General features: G+C 42.3%; 1 protein-coding gene across 1 annotated transcript in view; it reads right to left on the reverse strand.

Moving 5' to 3' along the window:
- The window catches only part of LOC138249298 (extracellular calcium-sensing receptor-like), a 164,990-nt gene that overhangs the window by 33,935 nt on the left and 114,421 nt on the right, over nucleotides 1-16,634 (reverse strand). Inside the window, exon 5 of the mRNA XM_069203255.1 lies at nucleotides 11,015-11,138. Within this exon, the coding sequence (XP_069059356.1) occupies nucleotides 11,015-11,138 (124 nt within the window). The remainder of the gene's footprint in view (nucleotides 1-11,014; nucleotides 11,139-16,634) is intronic.

The raw sequence follows: 16,634 nt of genomic DNA on the forward strand, positions 1-16,634 counted from the left end.
ATGGTGACTGCAGCTAAAATCTACCAAGAAAGTGTTCAAGATTCCTAAGGTCTGGGAAGAGTTAATAACACACTCAAGAGATACTTTGGACGATATAGTAAGCCCCCCCCCGAAAGTCTGCCTGCTACCAATAGCATAGCATCAATGCTGTGTGTTATAAATCCCTGCCTATGTAGTTGAACGAGAGGCCAAGTCACTTGGAAAAAAGCAATTAATTAATGTATCTACCAACAAGTCCCAGCCCTCATTACCAAATTTATTTTGAAACCCAGCAATGCTCCGGGTAACAAGATGCAGAGTGGATGTAGTATTTTTGGGGGTCTGATTCGTATTAGAAATGGTAGACATTGGCTGCAGAAGACTGTCAAATACTGGTTACTGGCTAGGAGTAGTACGGATTCCCCCATACTGAATATTAAGTGGATGTCCCCCACAGTTTGGGAAAGTAAGTGACTAGTTGCAGTAAATGAAGGGACAAATGGGCTCTGCAGTCCACTGATCGCTGTCAGACCTCTCTCCTGGTAACTGTCAGACTGCACCCCGTGTTCCTGTCCAGTTTCACTCTTTCATGGTGGTGCCACACATCTACTCTCTTACTTGAGCACAGTCGAGCTTAGACGTCTTATTTTAAAAAAAGTTCCAGAACCATTCGAGGGAGCGTTGGTCTAGAGCAATCAAGCCTTTCACTCGCTCAGAGGAAATCACATTTACTTTCATTGAATCCCAAGGACCTGACATGGCTCATCTAATGAAGGGCCTTGTTTTTCAAAGAATCACTGTCTTCAAAGGAACCATGCAGCAGCCTCAGGACTTTTACCATAAAAACTATGGGGCATATTCAAGAAAAGTGTATTTAAAATACGGCTCACCATGGCAGTAGTTAGGGGACTCGCGTCAGAAGTTTTGGCGCTAGTCCGGTGCTTTGCAGGATTAGCATAAGAAATACCTGCCACACCCTCGCTACAAACGCCTTCTATTCAGAGCGTTTTGCATGGAGTTCGTTTCGGGGCTTGCTGTTGAGATTCCAAGACTTCTTCGTTTGGTCAAAAGCGAGCGGCCGGCTCGCGGCGGTGAGCTTTTCATTTTATGTCAGTTTCATGAAACTCCGTTCTTGGAGTTTATTTGTAAAGCAATTAAGTTGCTGTGAAACCTTGCGTTCTTGGTTAATTGTGGAAACGATTTAAACCTTGCAGGTCTGAATTATTGATTTTCTGTCAGTTTCATGAAACTCCTCTCTTGGAGTTTATTTACAAAGCAATTATCTTGAGTGTTTCTGGTAAAACCTTGCTTCTTTCATTTATAGTGGAATGAGCTATAAACCTTGTAGTCCTGAGTTATTTATTTTGTTTAAAGGAATTGCTAGTGGAAATAATTGAAGCTTTTGTCAACTAACAGCCAAATTGTTCTTTCCAGGAACTGTGATAAATAGATGTTCTGTTTTCTGAGTGTTACTAGAGATTCTATCAGTGTGTTTCTTTAAAAGGAAAGTGTTTTAAGATAAATCCTGTTTATTCATGAAAGATAATGATTCTTTTAATATTTAGGAAAAAGACTACTACATTATATTTTATCTTTTAATAACAAAGGAATTCAAAGGATTTATGTTGTTTTAGTGGTTCAGGATAATGAGACAATTTTCTTGTGAAATATTTTTTGTGTAGAATTTAACTGGAGAAATCAACCGTAGGAGAATCCCGTCATTCCAAAAAGGAAAAAGATATTAGTGAGATTGTTTTTTTTGAGCAATGTGTTATTTGAGTAAAAGTTATTATTGGATTAGGTATTAACTTTTTCCTTTTCAGATCTCCTTCCTGGCAGTCCCTTTCCATAAACCCCTTCCCCCGGCTGGGCCCCTCCTTAGTTCAGCGCTATAACAGCATCTGACTTTGGTGTTGCCTGGAAGTGGGACCCTTACTCAGCATCGTGCAGATCCCGAGAATTTGGACCTCCTGGCAGATCTGACAGAATAGAAGGCCCACAAGTTTTCTTTTCTCTTGATCTGCATGATAGCTGACAAAATGACTACTCTAGACACTGTCATGCAAGCATTAACGCAATTGCAAAAAGAGTCTAGGAATGACACTGCAGCTTTAGCTAACAAAGTTACTCATTTACAAGCTAAAATAGACAGTCCAGGAGGAACACCTTTACCATGATTACCTCCATCTCCCCCCAATGTGTCTGTCAATGTTCCCACACAAATACCATTAGCTGCTCCTGAAAGGTTTTCAGGAGATGCTAACAAAGTTCAAATATTCCTTACCCAAGTAGAGTTACATTTCACTTGTCGTCGAGCGGCCTTCCCTGATCCACAGTCTAGGATTGCTTTTTTAATTTCCTATTTATCTGGAGATGCAGCAAATTGGGCAGTTCCCCTAGTGCGACAAAATAGTTCTCTAATATATAATTGGCGTCGATTTGTGGAGGAGTTTGAGAAAGTGTTTGATCGACGAGCAGTTACAATGTCGGCTGATAAAGAATTATTGGAACAACGACAAGGAAACAAGGACCTTATTTCTTATCTTTCCCAGTTTAATCGCTTAGTGGTAGAAACAGCTTGGCCCGAAGAAAAGAGAGCTGCACTCTTTTATCAAGGTCTTAAGGAAGAATTAAAGGATGTATTAGCGCAAATTGATCCTCAGCCCAAATCATGTACGGATCTGATCAACCTAACTTTAAGACTTGATCATAGACTTTCTGAGAGAAAAAGAGAAAGAAAGAGACCAGATCGTAATACATGGCGCCAAGACAGATATCGTCCTTCTCCTTCCTCCACTTTGTCAGATATGGTTAGTGAACCAATGGAAATTGGAACTCTCCGTCAACCTTTAACCAAAGAGGAGAAAGAACAATGACGTCGAAAAGGATTGTGCTTATATTGTGGAAAAAAAGGTCATTTTGTAAGGGATTGCTTAGTAAAACCAAAGAACAAAAGTGACACTTTTACTAATAACAAGAATCAAGTTGCTTCGGTAGGACATGTTGAGGAAAACTAGTGAACCCAAGAGATAGAGGAGGGAATCCCTTGGGTATTCTTGCAATCCCTTCTGTACATTCCTGTTCACATCCGCATAATAGACATTTCCGCATTCCAATACAAATTTTGATTTTAGATAAATGGCAAGAGGCCTTTGCACTAATAGATTCAGGGGCCACTGGGAACTTTGTGGACTCCCAAACAGTATCTCGATTACAACTCACTTGTCAAAAGAAAAAGATTCCAGAAAAGGTACAGGCTGTAGATGGTAGTGAACTTACTGGAGGCCCAATCTCTTCTCATACTTTCGAAAATCAAATGACATGTTGTAATTCCAATGGTCATCAACACCTAGAGCAAATACAATTTGATGTTATCAGAGCTCCGCAATATGGTTTTATTCTGGGAATGCCTTGGCTAAGATCGCATAATCCACACATAGATTGGAAAAAAAATACCCTAACATTTTCATCCGCGCATTGTTTAAAACAGTGTCTTTTCACTACACCTATGATTCAACAGATAGCTACCGCAGCAGAAAAGGAGATAACATTACCTTCTCAATATGCCACATTTGCAGATGTATTTAGTGAACAAGCAGCTGGCACATTACCACCCCATGGACCTTATAACTGTCAAATTGATTTGGTGCCAGGATCTGTGATCCCTAATTGTAGAATTTACGCTCTTTCTGAAAAAGAAAATCAGTACTCACGGGAATATCTGGACCAATGTTTAGCAAACAATTTGATTAGACCCTCACGATCACCAGCAGCTTCTTCTCTGTTCTTCGTTCCCAAAGCGAATGGAGATTTGAGACCCTGTATTGATTATAGAGCTCTAAACAAAATTACTGTAAAAAATAAATATCCTTTACCACTAATTCCAGTATTATTGGACCAAGTCAAGGATGCTGTCATTTACACAAAACTTGATCTCAGAGGAGCTTATCATTTAGTACGCAAACGAGAAGGAGACGAATGGAAGACAGCCTTCAAAACCCGATATGGTTTGTTTGAATATCTAGTAATGCCCTTCGGCCTCTGTAACGCTCCTGCAGCATTTTAATACTTCCTCAATTACTTTTTAAGAGAATACTTAGATTTATTTGTCATTGTTTATATAGATGACATTTTAATATATTCTAGTACTCAAGAATGTCATGAAGAACATGTTGAGAAAGTACTTTTAACTCTACGAAAACATCATCTGTACTGTAAGCTAAGTAAATGTGAGTTTCATACGGAGGAAGTAGAATTTTTGGGAGTCACTTTGACACCTAAGGGAATGCAAATGACAGATAGAAAAATCCAAGCTGTCTTAAATTGGCCCACACCTAAATCCGTTCGAGATGTTCAATGTTTTTTGGGGTTTGCCAATTTTTATCGGCGTTTTATTGATCATTTTTCACAAAAGGTGGCTCCCATTACAAGATTACTTCGTAAAAATACTCCGTTTCAATGGACACCACAAACTGAAGAAGCTTTCCAAACGTTGAAACAAGCTTTTACCACTGCTCCTATTTTACCTCACCCTCGAAATTCAGATCCATTTATTGTAGAAGCAGATGCTTCTGATGTAGCCTTAGGAGCCATCCTTTCACAACGACATCCAGTTACAGGACAGTTACATCCAGTGGCTTATATGTCCAAAAAACTTAACTCAACAGAACAGAATTATACCATTGCGGAAAAAGAACTCTTAGCGATTCGTGAAGCATTCAAGGAATGGAGACATTACTTATCTGGAACTAATAATCGCATCACAGTCTATTCTGATCATAGAAACTTACAATTCATGAGTTCAGCTCGAGTATTAACTCCTAGACAATTGCGATGGATGTTGTTTTTTGCTGAATTTGACTTTGTCGTTACTTTCAGACCAGGCAGCGATAATAGAAAAGCAGATGCATTAACCAGACAAGATTCTACCTTAGTGCATGAAAAACCTCAACCAATGCCAATCATTGATCCCTCCAAAGTTATATACCTAATAGCTGCTGACGAATTTCTAGATTCCATTCGTTCCCATTTTCACAGTACAGAATGGTAAAAATGGCTTAAAAAAGGTGCTGATTACTCAATACAACAAGGTTTACCTTTTTTCCGAACAAAAATCTTTTTATCAACAAGAGAACTACAAGACACAGTTTTTCAATGGTTGCACACACATCCAGCAGCGGGTCATCCAGGGCCTCAGAAAACCTTAGAACTGGTGAAAAGATATTTTTGGTGGCCCACTTTAATTAAAGACGTCAAACAAATGGTAAAAGTATGTGAAACTTGTGCTCAATACAAAAGTTCTCATGTTAAACCAAAGGGGTTATTAATACCTCTTCCAACCCCTGAGTACCCATGGGAACATATTTCAATGGACTTCATTACAGGTCTCCCTGAAGTCAATCAGATAAACTCAATCTTAGTAGTCATTGATAGCCTTACTAAGTACGCGCATTGTATTGCTTGTAAAGGACTCCCCACATCAAGTGCTCTAGTTACTCTTCTTTTACAGAATGTGGTGCGTCTTCATGGCCTTCTCAAGGTTATTCTGTCAGAGAGAGGGTCTCAGTTTTCAGCACATTTTTGGCAAAAATGGTGTCAGGCGTTACACATTGATGCTAATTTATCCACAAGCTACCACCCTCAAACGGATGGTCAGACTGAAAGATTAAATCAAACGTTAAAACAATATCTACGTTGTTACGCAGCAGAAGACCCTTCTTCCTGGCCTACATTACTATGGCTTGCTGAATTAGCCAATAATAATTCTTGTCATACTTCTACTAAGAATACTCCATTCTATGGTCTTTATGGTCAACATCCTCGTGTTTTACCAGTCAATTTACCAAGTGTTACACAAGATATGCCCGTAGTACAAGGAATGTTATCACACTTACAAAAGATTCACGTACAACTTCAACAAAATCTTCAACAAGCCAAACTAAAATACAAACAACAATATGATAAAAAACACCAACCTGGTCCAGAATACAAAGTGAAAGACAGGGTTTGGTTATCTACAAAAAATGTAACCTTCAAAGACAAGAATACATTTCATCCAAAATTCATAGGACCCTATGAAATCCTCCGACAGGTTAACCCTGTAACATACAAATTGAAACTTCCGCCATCTTTGAAGATTCATCCTGTCTTTCATACTTCATTACTAAAACCTGCCCATACAAAAAGCAAGACAAAACCATCACCAATCCTTGTTCAAGATTAATGGGAATATGAAGTAAGAGCAATTAAAGACTCTCGATTTCATGGAAATTCCTTATGGTATTTAGTAGCTTGGAAAGGTTATGGTATGGAGGAAGACTCTTGGGAACCTGCTTCACAAATTCATGCTCCACAATTGATACGTCAATTTCATGCTCATTATCCCAACAAACCAGGTCCACGCCCACGCCTGGGGAGAGGGTGTACTGTCAAGACTTCAGTCATGCGTGGGCGTAATGCGCGCAATGTACGCAAGATGTCCTATAAAACTGCCAATGTTTCTTTACCATCATACATGTGGTGTGGTAAAAGCCATTTACCCAAAAGTTTAGGCCATTGGTGGTATCATTGCAATAAACATTCCTATAGCATAATATAAAAAAGAGACTAAAAAGAATCAGGAAATCAGAAGAACTACAATTCCCAGCCTTCTCTAGAAACTAATTAGTCTTGGGTGTGGCCATAATTAGTCTTGGGTGTGGCCATACTATAAATACCTGCTACACCCTCGCTACAAACGCCTTCTATTCAGAGCGTTTTGCATGGAGTTCGTTTCGGGGCTTGCTGTTGAGATTCCAAGACTTCTTCGTTTGGTCAAAAGCGAGCGGCCGGCTCGCCGCGGTGAGCTTTTCATTTTATGTCAGTTTCATGAAACTCCGTTCTTGGAGTTTATTTGTAAAGCAATTAAGTTGCTGTGAAACCTTGCCTTCTTTGTTAATTGTGGAAACGATTTAAACCTTGCAGGTCTGAATTATTGATTTTCTGTCAGTTTCATGAAACTCCTCTCTTGGAGTTTATTTACAAAGCAATTATCTTGAGTGTTTCTGGTAAAACCTTGCGTTCTTTCGTTTATAGTGGAATCGCTATAAACCTTGTAGTCCTGAGTTATTGATTTTGTTTAAAGGAATTGCTAGTGGAAATAATTGAAGCTTTTGTCAACTAACAGCCAAATTGTTCTTTCCAGGAACTGTGATAAATAGATGTTCTGTTTTCTGAGTGTTACTAGAGATTCTATCAGTGTGTTTCTTTAAAAGGAAAGTGTTTTAAGATAAATCCTGTTTATTCATGAAAGATAATGATTCTTTTAATATTTAAGAAAAAGACTACCACATTATATTTTATCTTTTAATAACAAAGGAAATCAAAGGATTTATGTTGTTTTAGTGGTTCAGGATAATGAGACAATTTTCTTGTGAAATATTTTTTGTGTAGAATTTAACTGGAGAAATCAACCGTAGGAGAATCCCGTCATTCCAAAAAGGAAAAATATATTAGTGAGATTGTTTTTTTTGAGCAATGTGTTATTTGAGTAAAAGTTATTATTGGATTAGGTATTAACTTTTTCCTTTTCAGATCTCCTTCCTGGCAGTCCCTTTCCATAAACCCCTTCCCCCGGCTGGGCCCCTCCTTAGTTCAGTGCTATAACAGCATCTGACTTTGGTGTTGCCTGGAAGTGGGACCCTTACTCAGCATCGTGCAGATCCAGAGAATTTGGACCTCCTGGCAGATCTGACAGTTGTCTGCCCTGCTGAAAGACATGCGGAGCTACATCGTTTTCCCTCAGGTGGAGGATTTGCCTACAGTGAAAGGAGACTTCTATGCCCTGGGACATATCCCCAACATCATATGTGCCATTGATGGGACCCATGTGGCTTTGGCACTTCCCACAGGAGTGAACAGGTGTACAGAAACCGGAAGAGTTATCATTCCATGAATGTGTAGATGGTGTGTTTGGCAGACCAGTACATCTCCCATGTTAATGCCAAGTTCCCTGGCTCAGTGCATGACGCCTACATCCTGCGGAATAGCAGAATCCCTTATGTGATGGGTCAACTCCAGATGCACCGTTTGTGGCTAATAGGTGAGCACCTGGAAGCAAGTCAGTGGGAATGGTTGTCTGGGTCTGGGGATCTACCTACAGGTTAGTGTGTGTCTAACAGTTGTCCCTCGACATTTGCAGGTGACTCTGGTTACCCCAACCTGTCATGGCTACTGACCCCAGTGAGGAATCCCAGGACAAGGGCAGAGGAACGCTACAATGAGGCCCATGGGCGAACTCGGCGGATAATAGAGCGGACCTTCGGCCTCCTGAAGGCCAGGTTCTGGCGCCTCCATATGACAGGTGGATCCCTATTCTACTCACCAAAGAGGGTGTGCCAGATCATCGTGGCCTGCTGTATGCTTCTCAACTTAGCTTTGCGACGACAGGTGCCTTTTCTGCAGGAGGATGGTCCAGATGGCGGTCTTGTTGCAGCTGTGGAGCCTGTGGACAGTGAAGACGAGGAAGCAGAAGAAGAGGACATGGACAACAGGAACTCGGTGATCCTGCAATATTTCCAGTGAGACACAGGTAAGAATACAAACCTGCCTACTGCATGTACTTTAACACTACTACCTCTCTAGTAGCTGTCGTTTTCACCCACTGTATGGTCACTGAGTTGTCACTTTCCCTTACGATTTCACAGATGTGTGTCCCACTGTGTGACATCTGCTTTGTTTCCTCATGGACTAGAGCTGTGTGACATAGGTATGTTGACATTACAATTGAAAGAGCATTTTGCCACTGTAATTGCTAATACACTATTTCAAAATCACAGACTGACTCCAGATTGTTTTGTGCTTCAAGGGTGTTTATTTAAGTGCTTAATATTGGAGGGGGTTGCAAAATGGTCAGGGGTGATGGTGGAGGAATGTCCATGGCAGAGTCCAGTCTATTAGTCTCACAGGTGCATTGCCCAAATGGGCATAGGAAGTGGAGCTGGGGCAGTTTGAGGATGGACTGGGTGACAAAGTGGGACAGAAGGATGACATTCAGGGTGGTCTCATTTCTTGGTGGGGGTCTTGGCATCGTTCTCTGTCTTTGTCCTGGATCTCAGGGACCGTTTGCGGGGTGGTTCTCCCTCTGCAGGGGGTGGGGTGCTGGTGTGGTGGTCCTGTGGCAGTGCCTCCTGTCCACTAACGCTGGCGGTGGTGGTGGGCAGTTCATCATCCATGCTAGTGTCAGGGGCCCCTTGTTGTGCTACAGTGTCCCTCCTGGTGTTGAGTACTTCCTTCGGCACCCCTACGATGCTGCCCAGGGTGGAATTGATGGCTCTGAGTTCCTCCCTGAAGCCCAAATACTGTTCCTCCTGCAGGCGCTGGGTCTCCTGAAACTTGGCCAGTACCGTTGCCATCGTCTCCTGGGTGTGGTGGTAGGCTCCCATGATGTTGGAGAGGGCCTCATGGAGAGTGGGTTCCCTTGGCCTGTCCTCCCCCTGTCGCACAGCAGCCCTCCCAGTTCCCCTGTGTTCCTGGGCCTCCGTCCCCTGGACCGTGTGCCCACTACCACTGCCCCCAGGTCCCTGTTGTTGTTGGGGTGGTGGGTTATCCTGGGTTCCCTGTAGTGGTGGACACACTGCTGATTGACGTGTCGTGAGGACAGAGGTATGGGCCCGCTGGGTGGGTGCTGTGCTGGTGTTTCCAGAGGGGGAAAGCTCTGTAGTGGTCTGTGACTGTGTGAGGGGAGCCGACTGTCCCGAGGTCCCCGATGGGCCGGGCTGGTCATCTAGATCCAGTTGGACAGAGCTGCTGTCATCACTGTGGGCCTCTTCTGTTGGTGGTGTGGACATGTGTGGACCCTCCTGTCCGGTGACGTTGGGTAGGGGTCCTGCAGGGGTATAAAAGGATGTTTATTACATCTGTGTGTGCCATGGTGTGCAATAGGTGGGTGTCCGTGTACCCCAGTTCTTGCATTCCTGTGTGGGACCTTGTGTGATGGTGGTTTAGGGGGGTGTATGGGTATGTGCAGTGGCCATGCTTTGGTGATGGGTGTCCATGCTTTGTTGTTGCATGCAGGGCTTGGTGTTGGGATGTATGGGTTGTGATAGTGGGACATTTGTGAGGAGTAGGGGTGATGGGGTGAGGGTAAGGGTGGGGGTATGTGATGGCATGCAGGAAGGGTGGGGATTTAATAGTAAAGCTTTGACTTACCAGAGTCCATTCCTCCATCTACTCCTGCGAGGCCCTCAGGATGCAGAATTGCCAAGACCTGCTCCTCCCATGTTGTTAGTTGTCGGGGAGGAGGTGGGGGTCCGCTGCCAGTCCGCTGAACTGCAAGGTGGTGTCTTGAGACCACGGAACGCACCTTCCCCGTAGGTTGTTCCACCTCTTCCTGAGATTCTCGAACTTCATGAAGTTTTTAAATTTAGAAAGGGTTTTTAACTGTGTTTGTATTATCATCTTAATCTTTTAGATCCAATGTCTGTAATTACTGTTTTTTTATCTCTTGTATGATGATGAAATAATATTTCCATCTGTCAATAAACTACTTTAGAAACAGCAGCGCATTAATATTATTGCAAACAATCTCAGCGAGACCCTGCAATTTCTCATCTGTGAGGTCCTGTTTGAATCTAAAAGGAACTTTTTAATGGGTGCTGCATGGTGTTGAAAACCATAAACAAAAAAATGTCTCTGTAAAATGTCTGTAATAGACTCCTACACATTATCCGTATTAAAAAATAAATTGAAGGAAAATGGTAATTAAACAATCCATGTTTTTTATAATCAGTGAAGGTCATCTGAGTACAACTGTGTGGAGAACAGAGCTACTAAAAACCAGACTAGATTTCACTGTTTGGTGGCACTAGGAGTCCAGCCCAAGTCTGTTATAGTGGCAAGCAAAAACATACTCAATGTTTGTATTCATTCAGCTGTGAATTGAATGCTGCCTTGCCAATATAGACATTTTCTTTTCTTCAGGTCTTTTCATCAGATATACATTCTGCATGAATACAGTGATGATTAAAATAAAGAGTTTTCTTTAAAGTAAGCCCACCTGTGCCATTGGTGATCTCGCCTAGGGAGCAGGGGACACAGTCAAAGCAGCATGTGGGCTTTCCCTCTCTTGCAGCCTTTCTGTACCCAGGAGGACAGTTCTCACTGCAAACAGAGCGTGGGACCTGCAGGGGGTAGGACAGAGAGGACACATTTAGACATTGTCTCAGTATGGAGGATTGTTCATGACACACAGTGGGAGTGCAGTAAGAGTGATCGACATGTACAGTGAATATCAGTGAGTGTATTAAGGAAAGAGATCACAGACCAACTGTGAGCAAAAGAGGATGGTAGGAAAGGCTGACTCAGAACAGATGGCACCACAGAGAGGTATTAGCAGGGAACATGGCAGGTGTGATGCAGGTGTCTTTCTTACAATCCTTACCTGTAGCTTTTTTTTTTTACAAAACTCGTAGAGTGACACAAGTGAAATTACTTAAGATTTCACCAGAAAAAACCCTCATGTTAATTTAGTCAACATTTTACAGTCCCTAAGCAACAAGCATCAGAACTGATAGTTTACTTCATATAGCAGTACCCAAATTCACATTTTAAAATAGTGCCAGCTTCTGAAGAGTCAAAACCGCTTGACTAGTAATATTGTTCTGGACTGAGGGAGTTCTGGCGGGAGTGTTCCTATGAGAGCAGGACTAAGGTTGTTTCAGTGCAGCTGTTCTGTCTGAAGTAGCTTAGTGGGCAAACAACTGATGGACTGGGATGTCCCCTCCAATAGATTTTCCAGTGGCTAAGACTTATACAAACATGCAGCCTGCACCTTTGTGTGTTCCTCTCTGCGATGCGCAAGGCCATTGGGTATGCCCAGATATGTTTTCAATCAACATTTAAAAATGTATTACTGAGTCTTCTCTTGTAATACCTTGGGCAGGCAAAAGTGATACACAAAAGGTATATGAGCCAGTTGAAGGCTGTCCTGTGCAGATGAAGTTGCCCATATCTGGCTCTCCCTGATCATGTTATACTACAGTATGCTCAGTAGATTCTACTTAGCACACTCTGGTCTATATCTGTATATGAAGTTGGGCCCAGGCATACAGGAAACACCTTCAAAAAAGCTAAGAGATAACATTTTGTATTTGTTTAATAGCAAATTCACAAAATTCATAGAGTGACACAAGTGAAATTACATGAGGTTTCACCAAGAAAAACCCTTTTGTATTAATGTGGTCAGCATAGCATTTTACAGCCCTTAAACAACACAAGTCAGAATTGATCATTTGCTAAATATAGAAGTGCCCATAGGATTTATTTATATTTTAAAATAAAATAGTTATCAAAACCGCTTGACTAGCAATATTGGGCCAGATGTATCAAACTCACATTTTTCATTTCCTAAATAGCACATTTTGAGAATTCGCTGTTTAGTGAATGCAAAATGCTATTTAACAAAATAGCGATTCTTTAATAGCAAATTCTCAAAATTCTTAATCTCTATTAGGGAATCGCTATTAGGGATTGTGACTCCATTTGTTCCCATGGACCTGAAGGCCTAGAGAAGCAAATGTTTTTGCATTTCCTAATTTGCGATTTTCTTTTAGAAATTCCCAAATTAGGAAATGGAAAGCCAAGGGTGCTGAGGGCCTAAGGCCCCCCTTTGATGCACCCTAAAAATGCTTTTCATACATTGTGAAAGACTATTTTGCATTCGCAAATGGGGAATTTACAGATTCGCACCGTTTGCGAATGAAAAATCCTTTGATACATCTGGCCCATTGTTCTTTACTGAGGGAGTTCAGGCTGGGGTGTTCCTATAAGACCAGGACTAAGGCTGGTTTCCATATGGCTACTCTCTTAAGTATCGTAGTGGGCAAAAAACTGAATGACTGGAATGCGGCCTCCAGTGGAATTCCAGTGGCTAAAATGTATGCAAACATTCCGCCCCTCACCTTTGTGTATTCCTTCTTGCGACACCCTTAGTGCATTGGGTTTGCCTAGATGTGGTTATGTGTTGGCTGTGGTAAACCTCACTGAGACCTACATTGGCTGAAACTGGCATTAGGTTACTTTTGTTACAGTCTGGAGGTGACCTGGCAGTTTGGGCTGGACTCGTTCTATTGAAGCAAGCCTAAGACTGATTTGTGTATGGCTGGTCTCTGTTTAAAATGGCACAGACGTTTGCAAGCATTCAACCCATCATTTCTTATGTTTTCCTGGATATTATGTGCAAGAAACAATTTGGTTCAGGTTAATGTATCTTGTTCGTGATCAATCCTGTGCATTTCCTTAAGAAACATGAAAAGAGCGACTTAGAAAAAGCACAAGCTAGAGAGCTAGATAAGCTGATAAACAAGCACCCAATGGACACCAGATCCTCTACAAAGCACAATGCAACTTCAGACCAAACAACAGCTTTGAAACTGCCCTCATCACTGCAACAGACAACAACTGTATGTTCCTGGACGGTGATGACACAGCAGCCTTCATCCTCCCGGACCTCTTCGCAGCCCTTGACACAGTATCCCACCCTAATGAAAAAAAACAATCACTTAGCCTAGCCCCCTACTACACCTGCAACAACAACCTCATCTTTAGAGTACCTGGCCTTGTTCAACAATTACATGATCTGGCTCACAAGCATCATCTTCTCCAATGAGACCAATGTCTGAGTCTCTGCTGACAACACTCAACATATTTTCACTGTCTCAAAATCCCCAACACCTGGACCAAGCTCTCCAACTTTATGACCGAAATGGCCAATTGGATTGATACCAACTGTCTCAAACCATACTTCAACTAGACAGAAGTCATGATCTTTGGAAAGAACATGTGGCAATGGGACTCCACCTGGTGGCCGGCTGAACTTGGACCCACCAACTATGGCAACAAACTTGGGATTGTCATCAACAGCCACCAAAACATGACCTCATGTTCAACCTCATCACAGCCACCTGCTCTGCTTCCACACCTTGAAAATGCTGAGGAAAATATTTCTATGGTTCTGGATCCCCAGCAGCACCCACAACACCATCACCTGCAACCTAGTCAGAAGCAAAATGAACTACAGGAACAACCTTTAGCAGGCAATTCCCTGGGTGACTGCTAACCATCCAGAACTTGGCAGGCACTCAGTCTTCCACCCTGCACATACATCACAGCATACATAAGGGAGCTCCACTGGCTTCCTATACACACACTTGCACTGATTCAAACTCCTCAAACACACCTTCAAAGCCCTACACAACATGGCCCAGCCTACCCCAACAACTGAACCTCATAGCTGCTGGTCAGTCCTTCTCTTACATTGCTCCAAAAGCCTGGAACAAAGTACATTACACATCAGAGCTGCCTCTTCAATGCTTGAATTCCACCAGAAACTGAAGACCTGGCTCTTCGAGCAAACCTCCACTCACCAGCCCTAGGCAAGGCCAGGCTTGCTTTTGTATAGCTGTGTCTCGTCCTGTGGTGCTATACCGGGGCATAGAAGCTGTGCCTTACAGAGGTATATATAAGGCTTGCCTCAAAATGTTTAACTCTAATTATGCATACAGCTCTGCTTTTAAAATATAAAGGCGGTACCTGCACATTTGAGGCTGTGAGATGACATCTGAGCCAGTGGAAGGATGTCCTAGGCATGTGAAGTTTGACTGAGTATACTCTGGTGTATATCTGTATATGAATCTGGGCCTGGGAATTCAAGAAAACACATTCATAAAAGCTTTGGGAATAACTTTATGTATTTGTTTAATGGCGAAAATTCCCTTGATACCCCCTCTGGAGATCAGTAGCCCAAATACTCTTCAGGCCCCTGTTGGACATGTTTCACCCGCTCCAATGCTTCTAGTTCAGAGACAACTCGACTATTCATTGAACCCAACTGCTTCACATTCAGATCAGCAAACTGTGTCAATGAGCCATAATATATATCATCACATGATTTATCATTGCCTCCCTAACATCCTAGTGGCTCCATAGAAACCTAAACATGCCTTAGTAACCCAGCTCCTTAGGAAACCAAATTCTGATCTGCAGATTCCAGTACACTGGAGTTCGATTTCAGAACGGCCTTCTCTCACAAAGAAACCTGGATCTGAATTAACTCCTCCATCACTTCTAATCACCTCTAGACAGCAGTTTGGGACATCAGGAAAGATTTGATGTACACCAGGGACTAAAGACCATATAAATGGGCTTTGTGATGCAGGGCACTGCAGCAATTCACCCTGCTGCGCCGCTCTGCGCCACAGGGAAAGGGCAGCAATGCATCATATTTATCCAATATGGACCAATCCTCTCCTTTCTCCCAGTGCTGGTGACGTTCTGGCAGCCTAGCGCCACCTCAGGCACCCTTGCACCATGCTGCAAGGGTGCTTGTGTTGCATGCAGAATTGGGCACCTTCCTGCAAAAAAACAATCCTGAGAGACTGGAGGCGAAAAACGAGGATAAATAAAGATATTTCTCCTTGTTACACCTCTACTGGGGAGGCAAATCTTTTCAGCACATTCTCAGGTTTACATGTTCTTGTAAATCAGGAAATGTGTTAAAATCCAAGGATGTTGCTCGGAAAACCCATGCAGCACCCCTGGATGTGTCCCTGGTGCAGAATAATGTAATGCAGGGATGTGTGCTGCGCTAAATTACTTGTCGGCGGTGAGACCGCCAGCGCAGCCTTGGCAGTCTTTGGACCACCAGGGTCGTAATGAGGGCCTGTATTTTAGTCTTGTAGGTGAACTTATTGGTGCAAGAAAAGTGTCGGAGATATGAGGCGACAGAAAGCCTGATTGAGATTTTGGCAGATGAGTAACTCCATCACAACAGTGATGGATATCCCGGCCACAGGATATCCATCACTGCTGTTACAGAGTAACTTGTCCAATGAGAACTCAATCAGGTTCAGAGTTCCTTAAATTCTCATCCTACGTCTTGCGAATTTTGGGATAATTATTTGAGTAAGTATGTAAGGAATGTATTTATGCATAGTTAATTAAAACCATTACATATACAAAAAGGACATATTAAAATATTACCATTCTTATGCAGTATAACTGCTGCAACATTATGATTAATGAGGCTTTAGTTAGACAATAAAATGCAATTAAAATCAACCTCTTAAACAAAAGAGGCATGTCTATAATTGAACTCAAAGCATTAACAGCCTGCGTCTGTATATTTAAGAGATGAGGGGCCCATACATGTTCAGACTAAAGGATTAGCAGCTTATTATGTCATGCACACATGGGGCAATCCTGTTTACTATACTTAAATCTATAGGATTAATCAAGAATCCGCCAACTCAGAGTTGCAATTAGACATAAATGGGAGGGTGATCGGGTCTAGCCAGTCACTAAAGTGCAGAGGGAAGCAGAATCAGCAAGGCTTGTCCTGTGCAAAGTCAGAAAGCTCTCAGCCTATGCCTAGGAGACCAGAAATGAGTGCATATTGCAAAAAAACCAACATTGATGAGAAAGAGAATACTACATCCTGAAGTTACCCATCTTTGGTTTAGGGAACAAAGGGATGAAATGGGAAGACTCTCATAATTCTCTGCTGATTGAGTGAGCAGCTCTTTAACATAAAATAAAAGTGTTGTGACTTTAGCCGCTAGCTGTATATTATGCCCATTAAAGAGCACCATATAGCTGTGCGACAAGATCTAATTTGTAAA

Source organism: Pleurodeles waltl, chromosome 8 (assembly GCF_031143425.1).
Source record: "Pleurodeles waltl isolate 20211129_DDA chromosome 8, aPleWal1.hap1.20221129, whole genome shotgun sequence".
Taxonomy (NCBI): domain Eukaryota; kingdom Metazoa; phylum Chordata; class Amphibia; order Caudata; family Salamandridae; genus Pleurodeles; species Pleurodeles waltl.